General features: G+C 37.6%; 1 protein-coding gene across 1 annotated transcript in view; it reads left to right on the top strand.

Annotated features, from left to right (window-relative positions):
* Positions 1-13,306, top strand: part of kalrnb (kalirin RhoGEF kinase b) — a 116,022-nt gene that overhangs the window by 30,591 nt on the left and 72,125 nt on the right. Inside the window, exons 9-14 of the mRNA XM_067372564.1 lie at positions 4,353-4,583; positions 5,316-5,438; positions 5,595-5,786; positions 7,413-7,585; positions 8,287-8,461; positions 11,288-11,483. Of these exons, the coding sequence (XP_067228665.1) occupies positions 4,353-4,583; positions 5,316-5,438; positions 5,595-5,786; positions 7,413-7,585; positions 8,287-8,461; positions 11,288-11,483 (1,090 nt within the window). The remainder of the gene's footprint in view (positions 1-4,352; positions 4,584-5,315; positions 5,439-5,594; positions 5,787-7,412; positions 7,586-8,286; positions 8,462-11,287; positions 11,484-13,306) is intronic.

Raw genomic sequence — 13,306 nt, 5'->3', positions numbered from 1 at the left:
GGCAGTAGTAGTTCTTTTGAAATTGCTAAGGCAGTGGAAAAGATGCATTAGTGTATTAGTGCATTAGTAATTTTACATTATTTACAGTTGTTACATAAAGTAGCCTCCCATATAGACATTGATACAAGTGAGCATATATTCACTGTAAAAAAAAAAAAAAAAGATTTTTTTGAAGTTGTAAATAAGGGTGTGTTCACACTTGTAGTTTGGTTCTCTTGGTTCTTTTGGTCTGTTCCAAAAAAAAGAAAAGAAAAAAAGATACATTTAGTCCTGGTTCGCTTAGCGTTCACACTGTCATTTTTAACATCGAATCTAAAGATACCAAAAAAAAAAGGCTTTTATGGCGTATATTTTGCAATGGAACTTGTTGAACATCCAAAACAATGCTGTGTGCTGGGCTAAATGCGCTATGGTATATGAAATGTCAAAAGAGTCAAAACAGTGGCAGGAATCCCTTTGTCACTCACACAAATGAAGATCTGCTGCGAGGAGATGCGGTTCTGATGCCCGTACCAAGCTATGATGGGCAACATCATGACTATGACGAGAAAAAACAAGTATGCTTCAACATTCTGTCCTTTTTAGGGTCACATGTTTGTTGTTCTGTTTTTTTACATGGCTTTGATCTGTGTTGTGTTCATATTTAATTTGAACTGCACCAGAGTTCATTTGAAAGCGGAATGAGACCTAGTTTTTCAGGGGTTTCGGCAGTGGCGTAGCATCTGGGCATGCAAGGTATGCACGTGCATATGGGCCCGGGTGGATTGAGGGCCCGTTATTATGGGCTTAACCTCAAAGTATACTTCGGGCATCCGCGCCGCGTCCGCATCATGAAATTTTCATCATTGGGAGGGTTTGCGGACGTCCAAACTTCCCCGTCCATGTGCAGCCCATTTTTTTTTGATGGCACGGACAGTGTGTGTACTCAAAACAGCCAAGGCGAGAGTGAACTGAGTGCTTGAAGAAAAAAAAAAAGTCCACAAGTGCGCAGTGCACATGCCGAATGCGTCTTTTTGCAACCAAATGCTTTCAAAGGCTCGCATGCGAATATACAGAACCCGTATAGCCTGCTTATGTTCAAAAAATTAAGTAATGTTGTCAATAACTTGCTAAAGCCTATCTATGTTAAATGTACTGAAAATCATTAAGAATCTGAATAAATGGACCATAAAATGGTCGCCATGTCTTAGCGATGATCTATTGTATTTGACGGGTATTCGCTTCTCTGGCATTTTTAAAGTGGGTTTCTGACACTTATGCATGCAGTAATGTAAGTAGTACATAATTTTAAATGAGTCACATTGGTTTTCTCAAAAAACGACTATGTCTCTATTTTAAGATACTGCACAACATGTGAATAAATGTAACCCGCACTCACTGGGGTGAATACTCTTTATTCAACTAAATAAAATGCACATAAAACGTGATGGAAAAAATATTTAGAGAAGGAACTTATAGTAAATTTATTATGAATAAAACATGTGCATTTAAAAAGTCTGTGACAGAATAATTAATTCATAACTGGAATTATCTTCCAGTTTTTTTTTTGTTTTTTTTTGCATTTGTCTTCATATTAAGCCCACGCGCGCAACCGAGGGGGGCCCGTAACTTTTTTTTGCATATGGGCCCGGGGCTGACTTGCTACGCCATTGGGTTTCGTTCTGCTTGTTTGGTGCACACCAGGGATGGGATGGCAGCCTTCACACATAATCAAATGAACCGCACTAACAGAACCAAACCTGCCAAGTGTGAACACACCCTAAAACAGATTGAGTATGTTTAACAAGAACATACTATTTCAGTCTTTCTACTTCAAAATTTCACATTTAATTCAATGTGTTACTTGCACATTGTTTCTGTGTAATTATTGTGACCCTGGAACATAAAACCAGTCATAAGTCCTAGGGTATATTTGTAGCAATATTCAATACAATACATTGTAGGGGTCAAAATTATCGATTTTTCTTTTTTTGCCAAAAATCATTAGGATATTAAGTAAAGATCATGTTCCATGAAGATATTTAGTAAATTTCCTACTATAAATATATCAAAAATCTATTTTTTTGAGTAGATAAGCATTGCTAAGGACTTCATTTGGTCAACTTTAAAGGTGCCATCAAACATTTTTTTACAAGATGTAATATAAGTCTAAGGTGTCCCCTGATTGTGTCTGTGAAGTTGCAGCTCAAAATACCTTATAGTTTTTTTTAAAAATGTATTTAACTGCCTGTTTTGAGGCATAATTAGAAATGCGCCGATTCAAGCTGCGGACCCTTTAATTGCTCGTGCTCTCCGCCCCCTCCAGAGCTCTCGACTCTATCATTGCATAAACAAAGTTCACACAGCTAATATAACCCTCAAAATGGATCTTTGCAATGTGTTCGTCATGCAGCGTGTCTAATCGCGTAAGTATGGTATTTATTTGGATGTTTACATTTGATTCTGAATTAGTTTGAGGCTGTGCTTTGTGGCTAACGGGCTAATGCTACACTGTTGGAGAGATTTATAAAGAATGAAGTTGTGTTCATGAATTATACAGACTGCAAGTGTTTAACAATGAAAATAGCAACGGCTCTTGTCTCGGTGAATACATTAAGAAACGATGGTAACTTTAACCACATTTAACAGTACATTAGCAACATGCTAACGAAACATTTAGACAATTCACAAAAATCACTAAAAATATCATGATATCATGGATCATGTCAGTTATTACTGCTCCATCTGCCATTTTTCGCTATTGTCCTTGCTTGTTTACCTAGTCTGATGATTCAGCTGTGCACAGATCCAGACGTTAATACGGCCTGCCCTTGTGTAATACCTTGATCATGGGCTGGCATATGCAAATATTGGCGGTGTGCATATTAATGATCCCAAATGTTACGTTACAGTCGGTGTTATGTTGAGATTCGCCTGTTCCTCTGAGGTCTTTTAAACAAATGAGATTTATATAAGAAGGAGGAAACAATGGAGTTTGAGTCTCACTGTATGTCATTTCCATGTACTGAACTCTTGTTATTCAACTATGCAGCGGTAAATTCAATTTTCAATTCGATGGCACCTTTAAAGGTGATTTTCTCAATTTTTTTTTTTTTTTTTTTTTGCATCCTCAGTTTCCAGATTTTCAAATAGCTATATCTCAACCAAATATTGTCCTATCCTAACAGACCATACATCAAGAAAGCTTATTTATTCATGGAAAGCATATTCATTAAAGGGTTATTACTCATGACCCTTATGACTGGTTTTGTGGTCCAGGGTCACATTTGTGAAATTTCATATATTTATGTATTTCATACTGAACACTAATCTTAAAACGATTGCCCTTGTAGGGCAGATTTAATTCACAAACAACTTAGTCATGTATTGTATAGCCTAAATATGATTTTTATTTACAATAAACAATACTGTCATTTGCATTAGCAACTTACTCTTCATGCCATCCATCAGTCAAGTCCTCTGCACACTTGAGCACTGAGGATCATATTCCTTCTCTTTCTTGATTCATTTTCAGTCGGACATGACCAGTTCAGTGAGTTGTTAACTAATCGTTGAATTGACTCAAGAACAGCTGCAACTTGATTCACAAATGAAGCCTGCATCCGAAAACTTAGGCAGCTGACTTGTTGCCTCGCTGCTCTATCAGGCGATGACTCTGCAGGCATTGTTTGGGCACTAAGGCACCTCATGAAACTGATTTCGGACAGACTTCTGAGGCAGCATAACGGTTTAATAATCTATAGCAAAATAGTGCGGCTTTTTTGAGAACTAAATGAATGTTTAATTACTACAATAGTAATTTCTCGCTAGAAATGACATCAGAAGCAGAAAACTTTGGTCAAAAACATACATTTACACACAAACTGACCAGACGCCATCTTTATTTTTCTAGCTCAACTGTCACCGAATGGAACGCACAGGATTATTGGATACCAAAGACATATCTATGTTGCCTTCAAAAATCAATTAGATGAAGGTATCTCAGGAAGTGAAGGCAGCATTGGATTCGGAAGTGCCTTCCTACCTTGAAATGCGTCCTCGGAAGGCAGCATTTTTAAGTTTTCGGATGCAGCCGAATTGTCCAGATCTATTTGTGAAGCGATTCTACAGATTAATTGAAAAGAATCAAAAGAATGATTTGTTCATGAATCGAACATGTCTAATATATCTCAGAGACATGATTTCATCAGGTTTGAAATAATAAAAAATAATATTTTATGAAAAAAGTTTGAGGAGCACAAAAGTAGGATATTATGCTTCGTAATCTAGTAATCAGTCCTTTAAAACACAAATGCACAAAAGTAACAAAGTAATAAAAAACAAAGTAATGAATCTTATATTTCTTATTGCAGGTCAGTCAGAAAGGAAAGACCCTACTGGATGTGTTGCAGCGGCCTCAGCCCCCGGCCGACTCAGGGTCTCTGACGGCGGGGGCCGATTATAGTCAGGCGGTGAGGGGGGTTCTGGAGGTGGTCCATGAGGTAGTTCATCAGTATCGCAGACTGGAGGGTCTCCTGCAACATCGCAAGCTTCGGCTGCACCAGAGACTTCAGCTGTGTGTTTTTCAACAAGACGTGCAGCAGGTATATCACAATATGTGCATGACTACACACAAATGTACACATGCACAATACAAATCACTGCATGCAACACACAAACATAGACTATACCCACATAATTCACCATCTGACAAATTTGATCCTAAACTCTCAACCTTTCAGTAGCTGTTTTTAGATCTATACATGTAACAATGTTTCTCCTACGGCAGAACAAATATCAACTGCACAGAGTATTAGAGGAAGTGACAAGGACTCTGACTCACAGAGTTGACTGAGATTGCCTCAGCGTCCTCGAGGGACGGCAGTATTGTGCTTGGCCTTTAGTCAATTCCTCCAACAATACACTCCACTTCCTGTGGCCGTCGCCTTCAGGGGCTTTTTGTTGTACCTTCTCCGGTTCTCTGTCAGGACTGTGTTGTTTCTTTGATGTGACTGGATCCTTTCCAGGGTCTCTTTAGACATAAATGAGGCCTACTCGAGCATTGAGCTTGTGCAGTGAACTAAAGAACTTTGACTTCTTACTGATGAAGTTTGTTGAACCTTTTCAAAAAATCCTCTGGGCCTCTTTACAACTAACTGTTTAAGCTCTGACTTGCTATTAGGATGTATAAAATTAAATGCAAAAAATTTAAAAATGTAAAAATTAAATTAAATATTAAGTGCAGTTAGTTAAACTTAAGAGTGCTTTTTGACTTCATTAGAATTAATTACATTGCGTGTGTGTGTGTGTGTGTGTGTGTGTGTGTGCACGCTTAGGTCTTGGACTGGATTGAAAACCATGGAGAGGCATTCCTCAGTAAACATACAGGAGTTGGGAAGTCTGTACACAGAGCACGAGCTCTACAAAAACGACATGATGACTTTCAGGAGGTGGCACAGGTTAGAACCCACTCCGTTTATGTTGTGTATTTTTTGCCTGATGGGAAAGGAGCAAATAACCAGTAGCAGTGATATCGCTCATCATAATATTGAGTTTCCTGTTATTATTCATGGAAGATGTTTTTAATGTACTTCTCTCTCTCTCTTTTACTCCAGAACACTTATACTAATGCAGATAAGCTCTTGGAAGCAGCGGAGCAGCTGGCTCAGACGGGAGAGTGTGATCCAGAAGAGATTTATGCTGCCGCCCATCACCTGGAGGTCAGAGTTCAGGAGTTTGTACGGAGGGTGGAGCAGAGGAAACTGCTGCTGGATATCTCAGTGTCTTTTCACACCCACACTAAAGAGGTAGTGCACGCACACACACTTAACAGTGCTTCCCAAAAAACTAGTTGTGACTGATCTCTGTTCATGCGTGAGAGCTTTTGTTCGTAGCTCTCAACTCCACTTACTGACTGACTGCACTAATTAAGAACAAATGTGAATGGACAAAGCCAACATACTGAGATATTATTTCAATAACTTCTTATGAGAGCAATATTTCTGACTGTAAAGGAATAGAGAAACCGGCTTACAGTGCTCTAGCAACATTCCAGAATTAACCCAAAACACCTTAGCAACAGCCACCTACAATTACCTAGAAACACCTTAACAACCCCCAAAGTGCGCTAAGAAACACCTAGAACAACCGCCTACCAACCACCTGCCTGTCACAGGGAAGCAACCACTAATGCAACCACCTAGCAACAACCCACAACACTGTAACAACTGCCTAGCAACACCCCTGCATCCACCTAGAACACTCTAGCAACACCCTAATCACTCTGGTGCTAGAGTGTTCTATGTGGTTGCAAAGGTGTTGCTAGGCAGTTGTTATGGTGTTGTGTCTGGTTGCTAGGCTGAATATCCATAACAACTTAGCAACTGCCTAGCAACAACCCACAACACTGAAACAACTGCCTAGAACACTCTAGCAACACCCTAATCACTCTGTTACTAGAGTGTAATAGGTGGTTGCAAGGGTGTTGCTAGGCAGTTGTTATGGTGTTGTGGGTGGTTGCTAGACAAAATATTCAGAACAACCTAGCAACTTCCTATCAACAACCCACAACACTGAAACAAACTGCCTAGCAACACCCCTGCATCCACTTAGAACACTCTAGCAACACCCTAGTCACTCTGTTACTAGAGTGTACTAGGTGGTTGCAAGGGTGTTGCTAGGCAGTTGTTACGGTGTTGTGGGCAGTTGCTAGGCATAATATCTAGAACAATCACCTAGCAACACCCTTGCAACCTCCTAACAATGCTATAGTAACTACCCAGAATGCACCCTCATAACCAGTAACCCACAACACTGTAACAACTGCCTAGAACACTCTAGCAACACCCTAATCACTCTGTTACTAGAGTGTAATAGGTGGTTGCAAGGGTGTTGCTAGGCAGTTGTTATGGTGTTGTGGGTGGTTGCTAGACAAAATATCCAGAACAACCTAGCAATTTCCTATCAACAACCCACAACACTGAAACAACTGCCTAGCAACACCCCTGCATCCACCTAGAACACTCTAGCAACACCCTAGTCACTCTGTTACTAGAGTGTACTAGGTGGTTGCAGGGGTGTTGCTAGGCAGTTGTTATGGTGTTGTGGGCGGTTGCTAGGAATAATATCTAGAACAATCACCTAGCAACACCCTTGCAACCTCCTAACAATGCTATATCAACTACCCAGAATGCATCCTCATAACCAGTAACCTAATAACCAAACTATTGCCTAGCAACACTCTGACAATCACCTATCAATGATGTTGAAACATTCTATCTATCTATCTATCTATCTATCTATCTATCTATCTATCTATCTATCTATCTATCTATCTATCTATCTATCTATCTATCTATCTATCTATCTATCTATCTATCTATCTATCTATCTATCTATCTATCTATCTATCTATCTATCTTGTCTGTCTTTAGCTGTGGTCATGGATGGAGGACTTGCAGAAGAGTCTTGTAGAGCCAGTGTTGAACTCTGAGACAGTGGATGCTGTTCAGGAGCTGATCAGACAGTTTCAGCAGCAGCAGAGCAGCACACTGGATGCCACACTCAATGTCATCAAAGAGGGGGAGGAGCTTATTCAGCACCTGCGGTGAGTTTGACAACACGCTCCTATTGTACAGCATTTCTTTAAAACCCAACTCTTTTCACATCTTCCATTCCAGACGTTACCAAAATTATTCTCAACGTGATACTTGCAGTAGCCTTGAAAAAGTAACAAAGTTAGTAGTGTGAAGTACAGGATTTAGCACACTTAAGAGCTTTTTAGTCTCAGGACCAAATCTGGTGACCATAGGCTACAGCTCTAACAATCAATATTAATAATATTTGGTAAAAAAAGTGTTAATTTTGATGGTCCACTTTGGACATTCTACTAATTATAAGTAACTTATAGTAACCAAATGTCAACAAACCCTCATTAGAGGATCAGTAGACTGTCTGCTACCACTTTATTTAAAAGGTCCCCCAACAGACATTCTACTGACTATAAGTAACTTCGCAACAACATGTCAGCTTATTCTACTAACCTGAACCCTAACACCTAACCCTAACCTAACAGCCTACTAATATTCTAATGAGAGTTAATTGACATGTAGTTACAGAGTTACTTATAGAATGTCTATAGTGGACCATCGAAATAAAGTGTAACCTAATATTCTTTTTAGATTACTTGTGAGCATGTTCATACATGTGATGGGATGCTGGTATATACTGGTTCTGGATTAACCTGCTCTCTACTGATATTGATTTGCTCTTGTATGTGTTGGCGTGGGTTTGTGTGTGCTCAAACAGAGACTCAGCGTTGGCCTGTAATAAGCTTCCTCATGCCAGCTCCGTGGCTCATATCGAGGGTGTTCTACAGCAGTTGGATGAGGCTCAGGCTCATATGGAGGAGCTTTTTCATGAGCGCAGGATCAAACTGGACATCTTCCTGCAGCTCCGTATCTTTGAACAGTATGCCCTGGAGGTGTGTGAATGTGTGTATGATGGCCTGATCCTATTTGCATGTTTGTATGTATGTTTGTGTATTATCTAAAATTAGTTTTATTTTGTAAATCTGTTTATGGATTTAAGAGTGTTGTTTGAATTACTGTACAAACTATATCTCATAGTTCACCCCAAAATTCTGCCATCGTTTATTTGCCCACATGCTGTTCCATACTTGATAGGCTTACTTTCTTCTGTGAAACAACAAAGGTGAATTTTTGGAGAATATCGTGCCTACTCATTTAAATACAATGAAAGAAAATGAAGACTAGGACTGACAAGTATAAAAAAGAAAGAAACAAAAAAACAAAGAAACAGATGCACCATTACAGTATCACGACAGTGGTCCATCTGACTCATACACTGTATTCTTCTGTCTTCACTTTAGTCTTCTCAAGCCATGCATGCTTTGTGTGACTGACAAACTAACATTTAAGTTTTTATCCACTGATAATCTTTGCCTTCTGAGCAATGTTATTTTGCTATATATACAATATAGTATAATAAACAGTGTTTATTCATATTTCAATAGGTTTTTATTTCATATTTATATATTTAGTTTTAAAGGTGCAGTAGGTGATCTGGGAAATGCTAACGTTAGCCTGCTAGCATTGAAACATATGATCCCACCCTCCCTGCAAATCGATGTCCAAAGCCACGCCTCCTCCAAAACACACGCACACACACACAGCTGGTCTCAGCAAGGCTTCACAAAAGACGCCGTTAAACTACCTCATATCTCAAAGGACATAACATTACAATAATTATGAAAGATTAAAAATATACGAATGGTTTAGACCATGTGGTTGCTTGCCTCTTGCATGTTAGAGCATGGATGTCCTTAAAGGATTAGTTCACTTTCACCCTCAAGCCATCCTAGGTGTATATGACTTTCTTCTTTCTGATGAACACAATCAGAGATATTTGAATAAATATCCTGATGCATCCGAGCTTTATAATGGCAGTGAACAGGGGTCACGAGTATGAGCTGAAGAAAAAGCTTCCGTCCATCATAAACGTACTCCACATGGCTCCGTGGGGTTAATAAAGGCCTTCTGAAGCAAAGTGATGCAAAAAAAATATCCATATTTAACAAGTTATGAAGTAAAATATCTAGCTTCCAAACCACCTTCCGTATTCAAGTTATGAAGAAAGTGTAGACTGTTACACTTTTTCCGTAAGTTGAATAGGGAAGACGTAGGACGTAGTGTAAGACTGCAAGAATTTTAAACTTTCATTGTACGTTGAAGCTAGATATTTTGGCGGAAGCTAGATATTTTACTTCATAACTTGTTCATTTTTTTTTTTTTTTTTTACGCAAATGCATCGCTTCAGAAGGCCTTTATTAAATCCCGGAGCCGTGTGTAATACACGTTTATGATGGATGGATGTGGATGGAAGCCCTTTCTTCAGCTCATACTCGTGACCCCTGTTCACTGCCATTATAAATCTCGGATGCGTCAGGATGTTTCTTAAAATATCTCCGATTGTGTTCATCAGAAAGAAGGAAGTCATATACACCTAGCATGGCTTGAGGGTGAGTAAAGCTTGGGCTAATTTTCTTTTGAAAGTGAACTAATCCTTTAAATTTCTTAAATCTGAATGTGTGTAAAACAGAGATTGTGGTATTTACCCTTTCTGATGCCAAGATTATACCAAACTTAAATCCCTGTTTCAGCACCTTATGTTAGGCCATATGTGAAAAATCTGGGTGTTTTACTAGACATTAAAAGCTGGAAAATGTATCAAGTCATAAAATCAAGTTTCTACCAATTGCAAGTCCTGGTAAAAATGAAGTCCTTTCTTTCTTTTAATAATTTTGAAAGAGTTATCCATGCTTTTATCACCACTAGGCTTGACTACTGCAATTCTCTCAATCTGGGGATTAGTCAATCCTCTTTAAACTGCCTTCAGATGGTTTGAAATGCTGCTGTCAGAGTTTATCAGGAGCTCGAAAGCATGACCACCCCTGTTCTACTGTCTGTACATTGGTTACCTGTGTGTCAGAGAATTGATTTTGAAGTGCTCTTATTGGTTCTTAAATCTATAAATGGTTTAGCACCATAATACCTCTCTGACCTGTTGAAAGACCACCAACCAGGGAGAGCTCTTAGGTCTGCCAATCAGAGGTCCTTCCTGGTCCCTAAAACCAGACTAAAGTCTAGGGGCGATCGGGCATTTGCCATAGCCGCTCCTAGACTTTGGAACAGCCTATCTATTCAAATTAGATCTGCTACCACATTATCTATTTTTAAATCAATTTTGGCTTATAACCTATTATTTAAATCTGATTTATTCTATGCTTTGTTGTTTACTCATGAGTTTGTCTTTGTCTGGATTTGGTCAGTGGTAGTTGTTTTTAACTGTCCTTTATAAATTGAAATTTATATATATATATATATATATATATATATATATATATATATATATATATATATATATATATATATATATATATATATATATATATATAAAGGTTTATTTCAGCTTTACTGAAAATGGCTTTAAATAGTTTTGGTTTTATAAAGCATTGCTTCAGTAAGCTGTTAACCACTGTGACCAAATAATTTTAAGAGTTGAACTGGATCAGTCAGATTTGTGAGCAAATATAATTAAATATGTCAAATAATAATAAGAGTTTTCCAGTGAATTTTTGACATAATTTCTGTTCTATTTCTCACACAACATGAATCATATTGGACTAATGATAATTTAATTGTGCTTTTCACACACTTTTTTTCATTATACTGAATAGATGTTTATTGTTTTATGAATATGAGTGTAATAAATGCCATCTGTTCCATAGGTGATGGGTGAGCTGGACGCATGGAAACAAGATCTGATGCGACAGGCTTCTGATTTCAACACAGAGGAACTCACGCTGGCTGAACAGAGACTACACAGACACACTGAGCGCAAGCTCGCCATGAACAACATGACCTATGAGGTCATACAGCAGGGACAGGATCTCCACCAGTACATCATGGAAGTCCAGGCTTCAGGTAAGGAGATACTAGAGATGTAGAGACTGAGAGCAATAGTTTCATACTACAGTTGCAGGGTTCTGGTGAATCAGCGTTTTAACGCTTTTGGTGTTTGTTGGCAGTTGTTGCTGTGTTGGTGTCACCACTGGTTTCACGCTTGGTTTACCGGTGTTCACTTTGCATTTTTTCAGATCATGGAATCTTTGACATAATCTCAGTTAATTCAATTTTAATTCAAATAGTTACATGATAATCTGATTAATTACTACAAATTATTAGGAAATTAATCACTTGTTTCAATATTTATGGATATTGAAGATGTCCATAAATAATCTAAAGACATTACTGTGGCATATCGTGCAAAATCATTGAATAGACAAAAAATGACTTAAGTTAATATATTGCTTGTTTTATTTCCATGTAATTGAACAAAAGCCTATCACAAGTGTTCAGGCCACAGCAATCCATATCTGTCTGCGGCAAACAAAAGGCCCTTCACACAGAACATGTTCTTCTCAACACCCGCGTTCTGTTTCATTTTGTGCTGTCTGCTTTCTGTTAGTGTGGTTTCTGAGGCGCATTGCCTGTGGACTCACAAAAACATGAAGTTGGTACTTCAAAATGTATTTGCTTTGATGGTAGTAAGATCCCTTATACTGGGATCTTTATGGTTCTGGTGATATTGTTTTTAGTATTATTTATATACTATCATAATATTTATTAATTAACTTTTATTTTATAGTTTTCATTAAAATTTTAGTTTTTGTAATTGTGTGTGCTTTTGGCATTTTATTACTTTTTACAATTTTTTTTATTTTTTTTATTTCAGTTTTAGTTTCAGTATCCTAATTTTCATAATTTTCACACACACACACACACACACACACACACACACACACACACACACACACACACACACACACACACACACACACACACACATATATATATATGTGTGTGTGTGTGTTTTCAGATTTATTTAACTTAACCAAATAGTTAACTATAATTGCATCAATTCTTTATTGCGTTACTTTGTTAATAATGAATCACATTCAATTTACCAAATGTTTTTAAATTGACAGCCTTAACCCATTCATAACTGTTTATAATATATATTTGTATAAGATGTATATTTAATTATGTAAATACAAGCACCCCATATTGACAGAAAAACACAGAATTGTTGACATTTTTTGCAGATTTATTAGAAAAGAAAAACTGAAATATCACATGGTCCTAAGTATTCAGACCCTTTGCTGTGACACTCATATATTTAACTCAGGTGCTGTCCATTTCTTCTGATCATCCTTGAGATGGTTCTACACCTTCATTTGAGTCCAGCTGTGTTTGATTATACTGATTGGACTTGATTAGGAAAGCCACACACCTGTCTATATAAGACCTTACAGCTCACAGTGCATGTCAGAGCAAATGAGAATCATGAGGTCAAAGGAACTGCCTGAAGAGCTCAGAGACAGAATTGTGGCAAGGCACATATTAGAATGATTTCTGAAGGATCATGTGACACTGAAGACTGGAGTAATGATGCTGAAAATTCAGCTTTGCCAACACGAGAATAAATTACTTTGTAAAATATATTCAAATAGAAAACAGTTATTTTAAATTGTAATAATTTTTCACAATATTACTGTTTTTACTGTATTTTTAATTAAATAAATTAAGCCTTGGTGAGCAGACAAAACTTATTTCCAATGATCCCAAACTTTTGAGCGGTAGTGTATATATTTCTTTTTTTTTTATAAAATATATATATTTGTATTTTGTTTATCATATATTAGTGCTTCATAACTGTTCATAATATATATTTTGTATAAGATGTA

Source organism: Chanodichthys erythropterus, chromosome 21 (genome assembly GCF_024489055.1).
Source record: "Chanodichthys erythropterus isolate Z2021 chromosome 21, ASM2448905v1, whole genome shotgun sequence".
Classification (NCBI taxonomy): Eukaryota; Metazoa; Chordata; class Actinopteri; order Cypriniformes; family Xenocyprididae; genus Chanodichthys; species Chanodichthys erythropterus.
The sequence above is the reverse complement of the archived record's forward strand: the minus strand, read 5'-3'. Positions and strand labels throughout refer to the sequence as shown.